At 45.7% G+C, this 13,698-nt stretch overlaps 1 protein-coding gene across 2 annotated transcripts in view; it reads left to right on the top strand.

Moving 5' to 3' along the window:
* ttc28 (tetratricopeptide repeat domain 28) overlaps positions 1-13,698 on the top strand; it is a 278,633-nt gene that overhangs the window by 4,015 nt on the left and 260,920 nt on the right. For both annotated transcript variants that reach the window (XM_080304107.1, XM_080304106.1), the window contains exon 2: positions 7,375-7,737. In XM_080304107.1, the coding sequence (XP_080160233.1) occupies positions 7,375-7,737 (363 nt within the window). The remainder of the gene's footprint in view (positions 1-7,374; positions 7,738-13,698) is intronic.

Genomic DNA, 13,698 nt, shown 5'->3' with positions numbered 1-13,698 from the left:
AAAAAAAACAAACAACCCAACCAGGGCGGGCGGCGGGGGAAACAGGATGGAGGGCTCGAAACAACAAAACAAAAAAAAGTGCAAACACTGGAGCCCGGAAAGCAACAGAACAAAACACAGAAACAAAGTCCAAAACCACAGCACCAAGGCCCAGGCAAAGTCCAAAAGCAAACAAACAAAAGAGCTCACGAAAGGCGCAGAGGCCCAGGCAATAGTCTCAAAAAAGTTCAGGGGGGCGGCCCGGAGGCCGATGGTCCAAGAGCCCAGAAAACAGTTCAGGAGGATGGCCAGGCAGAAGGCACTGGTGGCGACGGAGCAGATCAGGAGGCCGGCCGGGCGGGAGGCAGCGACGGCGACCGAGCAGGTCAGGAGGCCGGCCGGGCGGGAGGCACTGGCGGAGGAGTAGTTCAGGGGGCCGTCCATGACGGCGGCGTAGTTCCGAGGGCTGTCCATGACGGCAACGACGTCCAGTCATCGGCCGGACAGATCGTGCAAGACGTGCAGGCCGGACAGGACGTGCAGGCCGGTCAGGACGTGCAGGCCGGGCAGGACGTGCAGGCCGGACAGGCCGTGCAGGCCGAGCTGGACGAGCAGGCCGGACAAGACGAGCAGGCCGAGCAGGACGTGCAGGCCGAGCAGGCCGGAAAGGACGTGCAAGCCGAGCAGGCCGAGCAGGACGGGCAGGCCGAGCAGGACGGGCAGGAACAGACAGATTGGAAACCTCAGGGGCAGACAAAACTGAATCCTCGGAGGCCGGAACAGGCGGAGCTGCAGAGTCGGGGGCCGGACCAGGCGGAGCTGCAGAGTCAGGGGCCGGACCAGGCGGAGCTGCAGAGGCTGAGGCCGAAGCTGGACCAGGCGTAGCAGAAGCAGAGGCTAATGGCGGCTGGACGGGCTCCTCGGGCCCTCCAGCTGACGTGGCAGAAGGCTGAACGGGCTCCTCGGGCCCTCCAGCCGACGAGGCGTGAGACTGAACGGGCTCCTCGGGCCCTCCAGCTGACGAGGCGTGAGGCTGAACGGGCTCCTCGGGCCCTCCAGCTGACGAGGCGTGAGGCTGAACGGGCTCCTCGGGCCCTCCAGCTGACGAGGCGTGAGGCTGAACGGGCTCCTCGGGCCCTCCAGCTGACGAGGCGTGAGGCTGAACGGGCTCCTCGGGCCCTCCAGCAGACGAGGCGTGAGGCTGAACGGGCTCCTCGGGCCCTCCAGCAGGAAGAGACGGCTGAAGCGGTTCCTCGGACCCTCCAGCGGAGACAGGTGGCTGAAGCGGTTCCTCGGACCCTCCAGCGGAGACAGGTGGCTGAAGCGGTTCCTCGGACCCTCCAGCGGAGACAGGTGGCTGAAGCGGTTCCTCGGACCCTCCAGCGGAGACCGGTGACTGAAGCGGTTCCTCGGACCCTCCAGCGGAGACAGGTGGCTGAAGCGATTCCTCGGACCCTCCAGCGGAGACAGGTGGCTGAAGCGATTCCTCGGACCCTCCAGCGGAGACAGGTGGCTGAAGCGGTTTCTCGGACCCTCCAGCGGAGACAGGTGGCTGAACGGGTTCCTCGGACCCTCCAGCGGAGACAGGTGGCTGAAGCGATTCCTCGGACCCTCCAGCGGAGACAGGTGGCTGAAGCGGTTCCTCGGACCCTCCAGCGGAGACAGGTGGCTGAAGCGGTTCCCCAGAACCCCCAGCAGGAACAACAGGTGGCTGAACGGGCCCCTCGGAGCTTTCAGCAGAGACAGGTGGCTGAACAGGCCCCTCGGACCCTCCAGCAGAACCAGCTTGCAGAACAGATGAAGTGGGTGTGATGTCAGAATGTCCAGAGTCAAACTGCTCAACAGTTCTGTTGTGGCGGCGGCCAGAACGCCGTTTCCTTCGGGATGAGGAAACAGGAACCGGTGGAGAAAAAGAGACGACCTCCTCATCCTCTGACCACATAGCTGCCAGGAAAAAGGCAGGTGAACGAGAACCCAGCTGGTGTGGGGAGGGAGAGGAAGTCCGTGGCAGCGTTGAAACAGAAGGAGAGCGTGCGTTGTCCTGGAGTAACGGTGGGGAAGATGTAGAGAGAGAGAGAGCAAGCTCACCAGCCTTGACTTGCTCTCTCCAGGCAGTAATGGTGTCGTCCAACTTAGTGTCCTTAGCAAACTGGCTAAGCCGGGGATTAAACCGAATGATGGCCTCCACCGCACTCAGCCCCACTGCCATGGTCCTCAAGTCAGGGGACTGGGCGATGCGGTCAAGCAGGCTCACCATCCGCTCCATCTCAGTGTTGTACTCCGAGGAAAAAGAGTCTGCGGGGTCCATGTTCTGGTCGCGATCTTCTGTTAGGTGAGGCTGTGTGCAGGCAGTAATTGGACCCAAAGTGCAGACCCCGGAGACAGAACTTAAACGAAAACAGCTTTAATGCTGAACTCAACTCAAACATAACATAACTGGAAAAAGATCAAAAATAAACTAACACCAGCGGATTGACAGAACACACAGCAAAATAAACGGTAGATCGCGACACAGACACCAAGAAACACAGGGCTTAAATACACAGAGGGAGCAATCAGGGAATGGGTAACAGGAGGGAAACACAGCTGGGGCAAATCAGGCCTAACGAGACAAGGGGGAAGCAAAACCAGACACATTAACATCAGACATGGACTTTCAAAGTAAAACAGGAAACATAACAGACTCACGGGCAGGCACTATAACAAAGGGAACAGAGACGTTGGAACAGGGCAGACACAAACACTGACTGAACACGGGGATATAGGAACTAAAGATACACATAGACGCGAACTAGACAAGGGGATGCAGGTGATAGGGGAGACAGAGCAACTAAAGAAGACAGAGACCTAAGCCATAAGATAGAACTCAAAGAAACCAAAAACTAGACAGTATAAATAATATAAACTCAAAAACCCTGGGTCGACGACCCAGGCATCCTAACAAGAGCTCTGTTTAAGAACAGTGTAACACAAAAATGTGTATAACACAGCTATCAGTGGAATGTGTATGAATGCAGAAGTCCACTTAGAGTAGTTTTTCTTCTTGCACTCTACTAGTTGCATTCAAGTTCAGGAACAGTTTTAGTTCAGTACAGACAATACTGTATGTGATATTCTTTATTTACCTGTGTTTTATGTAACATTCGTCATATCAGAACTAGAACCTCATAACAACCTGGCACATTAATGAAAATAATGTAATAAAAGAGAAAAACAATGAAAATTAGCATTTTCACACATTGTTGTTATGTGGAAACTTGTGTATAGCAGTGCTCTTCTAAACTGTGGCTTACACTGAGACTTTAATCAGACTTTAATCTTTACAGCACATGGGCACACAGCAGCAGCATCTTGTTTTCAAACAGGTCCCAATATATATGTAGCTGTGGTCAGAGGTTTGTAATCATGGGCATGAATCTCATGGGAACTTGGAGCTTTTAGTGATTTCTTCAAACACTGCATTTTATATAGTGGAATGGTTGCACAGCATACCTCTTTAATTACTTTAAAAAACAAGAATTGGATGCACACATTTGAATTTATTTTGTGACCGATTCTCTTCAGAATATTTCAGACAGAACTTTTAGGCAGAGCCAAGTGGCATAAGGCATCCACTTTGGCATCATCAGGTGATGCTCTTGTGAGGATGAAGTGGCGAGAATGACAATTAGCACGTTCAAGTCCAAGGCTATGGTTCTCAGCAGGAAAAGGGCGAAGTCCCCACTCTGGTTCACGGATGAGTTGCTGACCAAAGTGGAGTTTGAGTATCTCAGGGTCATGAATGACGGGAGTGGCAGATTGATAGTGATGGAGAAGCCCCTGAACAAAACTTGACACTCTCAAACTTGATTGAAATTTGTAGCTGCTCGTGTGGACAAGCCACAAAGTAAAGGTTAGGCTTTCAAACTTGTACTGTACTTGCACTGTACCAGCTTTCAAACATCATGGTGGTAGTGAATCTAAATTCATCATGTTCTGGGGCTGTTTTGTTGCCAATGGTACTGATACATTGCACAAAGTGGATGAAATAATAAAAAAGGACCGAGTTTCACCTTAAATCAGCAGTTAGATGATTGAAACTTGGACACGAGTTTTTCTAACATGATAATAATCACAACAGGCATCAAAACTGCTCTCCTGTTTCATCCGCTCACCCCCAACTTATCGCAGCAGATGGCCACCCCTCGTTGACCCTGAGTCCTCCAGAGGTTTCTTCCTGTTAAAAGGAAGTTTTTCCTTCCCACTGTTGCCAAAATGCTTGCTCATAGGGGGTCATATGACTATTAGGGTTTTCTCTGTTTTCTTTGTATTATTGTAGGATCTTTACCTTACAATATAAAGCAGATTGAGGCAACTGTTGTTGTGATTTGATGCTATATAAATAAAACTGAATTGAATTGAACTGAATAAAGTAGGCAACCATTAAGTTTCCAGAATCGCCCTCCCAAAGCCCGAAGCTCAACCCTATTGAAAACTCGTAGACTACACAAACAAGGTGGGTCTGTGCCATGAGACCAACAAATTTAAATCGTCTCTGAGTTCAAATTCATGTCATTAAAGTCATTAAAGATGTATGCCTTACAATCATTTCACTCTGGAAAAGAACAGTTCAATGAAATCATTAAAAGTCATTTTAAAGCCATTACAAATCACTACTATGCTTTTAATGTAAAAGTAAGTAAATGAAAAAAAAAACCCATGCAGGTAGATGGCAAAGAATCAAAAATATTTTAATAAAAAAGTAAACAGGACGACTGCTTCTCAAAGTAGGAAGAGAAGCCATGCAAGTAATGAAACTGGTTTGTTCTCAACAGGTAAATTGTTCCAGTCTGATAGTCTTTAAACACAAAAGCTCTTTTACCTTATTTTTTATAAGCAGCAGGAACAAGAAACACAGCTGACTGAAGTGGCTAACGTGGTTTGGAGTTAAAAGCAAAGGATACTAAAATAAAAAAGGATAATTGACATGAATACACGTAAATATAAGTTCAAATCAATATATTTGTGAATGCAATGCTCTCCTCAATTGTTTTGTGTTATTTTTTAAAGTTTATCATGAATATTTGATCTGTAAAAAGTTTTTATAATTCATCTAATTCCATTTGTTTACTGAGTCAGCTTACTTATAAATACATATATTTATTTCATGTTTTACTTTATCAGCAGATATTAATTAATGAGACAGTATTCTTCAAGAAATAAATCAGTGTTAGTTCTTATGTCACTCATGTGATATATGCATACATGAGGTGAATAATCAGTACACTTCAAAAAACCTTCATTTCCTTTACTCCTCTCAATCCACTGTTGGGTGATGCATTTGCAAGTTTTAGGAATCCTTCCAGTCTGCATATTTTAAATGCGTATCCAAACAATTCAGTGTGTGTGTGTGTGTGTGTGTGTGTGTGTGTGTGTGTGTGTGTGTGTGTGTGTGTGTGAAGGGAAATAGAGAGAGATAATGAAAGCCTTCGTGTAAGCACTGGTGAAAGGACAAATTTGGAAACACCGGATCAGAGAGGGAGGCAGCATTTCAATGTTAAAGCTACAGAAAGGGAACTTCAGTGTGCACATTTTACACAAAGTTTCAGAGACGGAAACTAACAAGAAGAACAGAGCCTGTATCTTACTAAGTCTCTGACTTTCCTCCTTTCTGTCTCTGTAACTCTCGGAGGAATTCAAGCTGGTACCAGTGTGCAGAAAGAAAAAGTGCTGGCACTAGTTTGGTATCCCATTTGCTAATAACTACTGGATCATATCATGCAAATGAAACAGCTTCAGTTTGGTGTTGTGTTGGATAGAAATCTGCATGCAGGAAGGTTTTTTTTTTAAAATAACTTTTGTAATAGCACTGAAAGAACATTTTCTTTTGAAACAACACTGTGAACAGCTTTTTTTATTGAAACAGCTAAAAATATGTGATAGCTGGGCTCAACTTTTGTACATGTCACCCTTTGCTCCTATGCACCTCAGTTCAGTGAGATTTGAAATAGCTGCTACACCCAATAATAGTGCACCCAAATTCTAAACAAATCACCCGATGCCTTTATAAAACACACAAATACTAGCATCCAAAAATACTATATGAAATAGTTTTTTCTGGTGCTTTTGGTCACATGCTGTAGTCATCCTCCCGAATGGTCGAACTTCTCACCCCATCTCTAAGGGAGAGGCCAGTCACCCTTCGGAGGAAGCCCATTTCCGCCGTCTCGTTCTTTCGGTCACTACCCACAGCTCGTGACCATAGGTGAGGGTAGGGGCGTAGATCGACCGGTAAATTGAGAGCTTTGCTTTTACACGCAGCTCTCTCTTCACCACAACAGACCGGTACAGCGTCCGCATCACTGCAGCCGCTGCACCAATACGTCTGGCGATCTCCCGCCCCCTTCTCCCATCACTCTTGAACAAGACCCCGAGAGACTTAAACTCCTCCACTTGGTGCAGGGTCTTGTCCCTGACACCGAGTTGGCACTCCACCCTTTTCCACTAAAAGGGCTATGCAATGAAAATTCTAAACTTCCTAATATTAACATCTATGTTTACCATGGTAACGTCCATCAATTTAATTCCACCTATGCAGTTCAGGGTCAGGCTCCTCCAGGGATTAAACCAGGAATGTGTGCAAACCACTCTAATACCGCAGCAATATAATGATATGAAAAATTAGTACAAGTTCACCAGTTAAGCAATAATTAAATGAAGCATTTAGACTATTAAAATGAACAGCATCACAGTTGTTTTGTAGAGGTGATGTCTGAAGAGCAATGATATTCATCAGTGGGAGATGGGGAAACCCAAAGCAGCTACCTTTGGAAATGAAATTTGAACCCAAAACCAAATGTCACAAATCTCAGTTCCTCTAATGGCCACTTGAGGCTGGCTCCATAAGGTAATCAATCCCCACAGGGTGTCTTGTTAAAATGCTGAACATGCATTAAAAACATGCTTACATCCTGATATGGAAAACTGTTTTGACAGTTTGTATACTTCTCCTTTCACAACTCTGCATGCTAGGTGAATCGATTTTATAACTCATCTATTTGATTGACAATATGCTTTCATGATAATCATCATTGCTATTGGTCCTACAAATGCTACTAAAAGAGTTTCTGCCCATTAAGACAGGAAGACCTGCTGTTTCATGGTTATTGGCACATGATCAGTTTTTTTCTATGCAGGGTCTCTACCTTCAAATAATAAGTTGGCACTATATAAATATGATTGAATGAAGTAATGAATTCATTTGTTGATGGTGATAACGGTTTATTATTTCATTTGCCAAAAATTTTATGTCAAACAGTGAGTAAAATAAAGATTTCTTCTCTAGTTGCAAAACATTTAACCCTGCTCTTCCCCTTTCTCCCTTTTTCTCCTCCCTTTTGCTTCTTCTCTCCTCAGTTCTCTCTTTTTGGTTCTCGCTCCACCAGCAGGACCACCGACCCTTCTTCGTCATCGACCTCTTCTCCTGCACCTGTGATCCTTTCAGCCCAGATGGTAAAAAGAGCCGATCGACTGTCTGGCACTGGACCCCCAGCCCTTAGCAAAGCTGAATTTCTCGAGCGGGTGCGTCGCAGTAATCAGGCCTGCCAGCAGGGGGAATTTGAACTGGCTGTTCGCCTTTACAGTGAAGCCCTGACTGCCGATCCCCAAAACTGCATTTTGTACAGTAACCGCTCTGCAGCATATCTGAGACTGGGCGAGTACAGCACCGCGTTGGATGATGCAATTAAAGCACGACTCATCAACCCCAAATGGCCCAAGGTAAGAGGTTGGACCCTTGGCCAATCACACATTTCAAATGAGATTGTGGTAAAGTTGCTGTTCCTGAGACTTTCTTAAATGAATGTGAGAAGGATGTATGGCTTGTGTGTATACTGAAAAGCAAAAAAACTGCTAACTATAAACACTTAGAATCAATATGCTATCCTCTGTGAAAGCTCAGCCTCATTTTATGCGCAGGTTGTCATGTGATGGTGATCTTTGATCAAGTTCATTTTTGAACTTGGACTTTAATGATCTGCGTGCAGCTCAGAACGAAGCAGACCCTTATTTTCTCTCTTTCCTTTCAAAATCTCGTCAGATGGTGTGTTTTTCTAGAGTTTGAATTTTTAACAGTGTGTGGCAGCTGAATAGAGGTCTACTATTTAGATGCTGCAGCCTGCTTGTTGTGCTTTTTATAACATGTTGTTTATCTTGTCCTTTATAGTCTTTCTTTGTTTGGCAGCTGTTTAAAAAGGACAGCACACACATAGATCTCAGAGATGTCCCTGTAAATATGCAAGGATTAGGAGAAACATTGTGATGACAGTGATGATAGAGAGCTGGACTATTTATGTTCACTGCTAATGTATCAGTACTATTTTTTTCCTGTTGTACAAAGATCATATTTTGGATATTGAAGAAGTATGTAACAAGTAGGTTTCTCAGCTATCACACATTTTTTCTTACTATATCACAATCCCAGCATTGTTAGTGAAGGAAACAATGGTGCTAACACCCAGCAACATGCTTCTTATGGTCTCATGTGGGGGCACTATGGCCAGAGCCACATGACCCACAGTGGGCAGCCCACTGTGGGGATAAATACTGATGGAAAATGTAGGCAGATGTTCACTAAGCAAAGAGGGGCCCACAATGTAACTTCTGAGTCCCAGAGAGCAAAACTTCTATTGGGTTTGCCCTAAAAACAAAACAGAGGCGGGGGACAAAATGTGATCACGTAAAAATTAGGGTTGAGACTATCACTCTTGTGCATCGCAGAAAGTACATTTAAGTACTTCTTTACACTTGAAGTGGCTCTCTACATCTTACAAAACAGTGAGCACTGAAGGACAGCAAATGCTCTGTGAGTCTTTTACAGCCATTCAGAGGAGGAAGTAGGCAGGCAGGAGACTGGGTTTGCCAGGCTACCTCTGTCTGGACAGCTGGGGCTCGGCCAGTTTGACTCCACTTCCTTTCTCTGTGAGAGAGAATGGACGGAAGTGGTGTGTGTGTGTGTGTGTGTGTGTGCGTGTGTGTGTGTGTGTGTGTGTGTGTGTGTGTGTGTGTGTGAGTGAGTGAGTGAAAACCTTGCACGGTTGTTAGTTTGTTTTTGAAACCCTGGCTAGGCCTTGGCCTGAGTTTGGCACTTAAAGACAATAACAGAAGCAGCATTCCTGTGTCTGTGCTTGTATAGTGGCGGTGTCATAGCAGTGTGCTTGCTGCAGCATTTACTGTGGGTCAAAGGCAAGATCAAGACTAATGAACTACCAATAAGAGGGGGTCTTTCTGAAGGGGGGGGGGGGGCGGGGGGGAATTTATTTCTGCTTGAGTTCCTTCTTTCGGCTCTTCATCAACCCGGCCTCGGTGTCTGCTTTTTTTCTTTTCTTCTTTTCTGTGAGCCTCCCACAGCTTGCCCTAGTGCTGCCCCTGTCGACTTTTCTGTTGGCACAACAGGCTCAAACACACAGTCTCTGTATCACAAACACAAAATGAGTCGACTCCGTCATGGGAACTGAGGGGTGTAGCTGGTCAAAAGTCGCTTATATTTGTGTGCTTATCTGGATAACAACACCGTACAGAAAAGGAGGACTTCTTTGCATTTTTGATTTTGTTTTCGTCCTTTTCTCTCTCTCCTGCATTCAGTGCAAAGATTTGAGAAAGCTTTTTCTTTCTTTGTGATTCAAATGAAGTTACATCACAGACGTAAAATTGCTGCAGGAGCGAAAGCTTTTCTTGTGAAAGTGTCTCTCTTTTGTAGATCTGGCTCTTTTGCGTATGAATGTTTTCTGTCATGCCTACACGGGCTTTGTGTGTTTTTAGAAGTTGTTAAGTGCTTTCACAGAAGCTTTTTCTTTTTTTCCCCCCTGAAAACAGGTGCATTACTTATTCAAATATCTAAGCTTATAGCAGTATGGGAAAGTTTTGCTTCACCACACAGACTGCCGTACTTTTGGGTCCCACAAGTAAAGACGTCTGCTTGGCATTGTAGCAGATTAAAGGCTAGATAACTGATCTTGGATGAGGTATCGTTTATGGATCAGCTGAGATTATGATGCTGATGGGAAATGTTTTTGCTGAAGAGTTTGTTGAGCCAAAACCAAAAATCTAAATTCATCTCTAGAAAATCAGGATGTATTGTAGGGGGTCAAAAGAGTGACTGACTTACTAATGTAGCTCAAAGAACACAGAACACTGCACAATGATGGCAGGAAAAGGGTTTTAAATAGGCAGAAAATATAAATCTGAAAACGCAGAGAGCCAGCAAGAGAAAACATGGTGAATATAAACCTTCCCATCAGTCTGGGAAGTCCATCATTCTAGTGAGAACGATTATTCAGTTTAAAATATTCAAGACAGTCTTTCCAGGAGTGAATGTTCTGATAACTTCACCCAGAGGTCAGACTGTGAAAAGCAAGCAAGTAGCTAATACATTTGTTATTGTGCACAATGTACTTTTTAAAATACTACTTACAGTATGTGCCCTTTTTGTGCTTGAGCACGTACCCTCCAAAATATCAGTGACTGTTGAACTGCTGTCCGTCCAGTTATCGTGACTAATTATTTTAGGGTAAAGCATTCTTTGCTTGTAAATATAGCATATAATCATTCCAGATCAATCTGTCACTAAATGTAGTCCCAAACAAATGTTCTTTTTCCTTGCATTTGAAAAATGTCAGTGCAGGTGTTTGTGAGACATTTTAAGCTTTACATTAACAGTAAGAATCGATAGTGATTGTACAAAACCCAGAAATGTGGAAAATAGAATAGAATAGAATAGAATTCAACTTTATTGTCATTGCACATGCACAGGTACAGGGCAACGAAATGCAGTTTGCATCCATCCAGAAGTGCTTTAGTGATATAGATATATTACAATATATATTAGCAATAATATAGATATGTGAGTATATTACAGAAATGGGTCTATTATGGTATGTTATAATGTACACGGTATGAAGTATGTTGTGAATATTCTATAACTATAAGTATGTACAGGCTGTAGTGAGTACAAGCTATGTACAGGATATGAACAGGATATAAATATGAAAAACTATACAGAATATGAAATAAATAACTTTACAGAATCTGGGATATACAGCTATACAGAAATGGGAACTATGCAAGTTGTAAACAGTTGTAGGATTAAAGATTATCGAATGTACAGAATGATTATTTACACAGAGCTATACAGTAGTGCAGTTAAGATAAGTGAGGGTGTAGATAGTTTCTACAGAGGCTATATAAAGTGCTAGTGGTTGTGAGTGGTGGTTCAGTCCATGTTATTATTGTGTTTGAGGGTACAGTTGTCCATTGTGGGTGTGTGTATGTTCAGTCCATGAGTTTAACGTGGGTCAGATGTCAGGAGGCAGAGTTCAGGAGTCTGACAGCTGTGGGGAAGAAGCTGTTCCGGTACCTGGTGGTCTTAGTCCGGAGGCTCCTGTGGCGCCTCCCAGAGGGCAGGAGGGTGAAGAGTCCATGTGATGGGTGACTGGGGTCTTTGATGATTTTCCCAGCCCTTTTCAGACACCGCTTCCTGTAGATGTCTTTTATGGCAGGAAGTGGTGCTCCGGCGATGCGCTGGGCAGTTTTCACGACCCTCTGCAACGCCTTCCGGTCCGAGGCAGAGCAGTTCCCGTACCAGACTGTTATACAGTTGGTCAGGATGCTCTCGATGGTGCAGCGATAGAAGTTCACCAGGATGTCTGAGGACAGGTGGTTCTTCCTCAGAGTCCTCAAGAAGAAGAGGCGCTGGTGAGCCTTCTTGACCAGCTTGGAGCAGTTGGTCGTCCAGGTGAGATCCTCGGAGATGTGGACTCCCAGGAACTTGAAGCTGCTCACACGCTCCACAGCCGTCCCCTTAATGTGGATGGGTGGATGTGGGTCAGCATTCCTCCTGTAGTCCACGATGAGCTCCTTGGTCTTCTCGGTGTTAAGCAGCAGGTTGTTTCTGTCGCACCACTCAGCCAGACGATCCACCTCCTCCCTGTAGGCGGCCTCATCGTTGTCACTGATGAGGCCAATCACCGTGGTGTCATCTGCAAACTTAATGATGGTGTTGGAACCATCAGCAGGTCTGCAATCGTGGGTGAAGAGGGAGTAGAGGAAAGGGCTCATCACACAGCCTTGTGGTACACCGGTGTTCATTGTGATGGTAGATGAGCAGCGGTTATCCAGCCGGACATGTTGGGGGCGGTTGGTCAGGAAGTCCAGTAACCATTTGCAGATGAGGGAACTGATACCCAGGTCTGTCAGTTTCCTGATGAGTTGTGAGGGGTGGATTGTATTGAATGCTGAACTGAAGTCTATAAACAGCATTCTGGCGTAGGTGTTGTTGTTGTCCAGGTGTGAGAGGACAGAGTGCATTGCGATGGAGACTGCATCCTCTGTGCTCCTGTTCCGGCAGTATGCGAATTGGTGGGGGTCCAGGGTGGGGGGGAGACAGGATTTGAAGTGTGCTAGGACCAGTCGCTCTAAGCACTTAGTGATGATGGGGGTGAGTGCTACTGGGCGGTAATCATTGAGGCAAGATGGGTTGGAGTTTTTGGGTATCGGGACGATGGAGGTGGATTTGAAGCAGGCCGGTACCACAGCGTGGGCCAAGGACAGATTGAATATGTCTGTGAGCACTCCTGCAAGCTCCCCAGAACACGCTCTGAGAACACACCCGGGGATGCCATCAGGGCCTGCAGCCTTGTGGACATTGATCCTGCTCAGCACCGCTCCTACATCGGTGGGGGAGAGAGTCATAGGTTGGTGGTCTGGCGTCATGTCTGCTTTGGTTGTGGTTGTGGGGTTCCCTCGCTCAAAACGAGCATAAAAGTTGTTGAGCTCGTTGAGGAAGGAGACATCAGAGGATGCGGGGGAGGGTTTGGTGGTCCTGTAGTCTGTGATGGTCTGGAGTCCTTGCCACATGCGTCGGGGGTTGGAGTTGGAGAAGTGTTCTTCTACCTTCTTTTTGTAATGGTGTTTGGCTTTTTTGATGCCCTTCTTTAGATTAGCCCTGGCTGTACTGTAGGCGTGTGCATCTCCTGACCTAAAGGCAGTGTTGCGGGCCTTCAGGAGGAGACGAACATCCCGGTTCATCCAAGGCTTCTGGTTGGGGTACATGGTGATCCGTTTCTGGGTGGTGACACTGCCTGTGGTTTTGGAGATGTAATCCAGTACAGATGAGGCGTACTGGTCCAGGTCTGTGTGGGTGAACATATTCCAGTCTGTGTTTTTAAATCTGTCCTGGAGCACTGCGTCTGTCCCCTCTGGCCACACTTTAATTGTCCTCACAGCAGGTTTCACACGTTGGATGAGTGGTGAATACCGAGGTGTGAGGAACAGGGAGAGATGGTCCGATTGTCCAATGTGGGGGAGGGGTGTGGCTTTGTAGGCTCCAGCCAGGTTGGAATACACATGGTCTAAAGTCTTGTCTCCTCTGGTGTGGCAGGAGACAAGATAAGTTACCTAGTTTTGGTTTGCTTAAGAAATCAGCTCAGAAATCTGAACTTTAAATATCATAAAAGATTTTTTTTTTTGAAGATTTTTAAATACCGCTGCAGTGTAGTTACTGGGAACTGCGAAGTCATTTAAAATGCAATGACTTTGAAGGCCATTTGAGTGTGTGTGAGACACTCCATAGGCCTTGAAAATAATAGATTAGTGAAAAACTAGTAATCAGATTTATCTGATGATATAATTAATCAATGATTGCACTATTAATGTTATAAATATACTAATAATCAATATTACATG

The sequence above is a fragment of the Astatotilapia calliptera genome, chromosome 7, assembly GCF_964374335.1.
Source record: "Astatotilapia calliptera chromosome 7, fAstCal68.1, whole genome shotgun sequence".
Classification (NCBI taxonomy): domain Eukaryota; kingdom Metazoa; phylum Chordata; class Actinopteri; order Cichliformes; family Cichlidae; genus Astatotilapia; species Astatotilapia calliptera.
The sequence above is the reverse complement of the archived record's forward strand: the minus strand, read 5'-3'. Positions and strand labels throughout refer to the sequence as shown.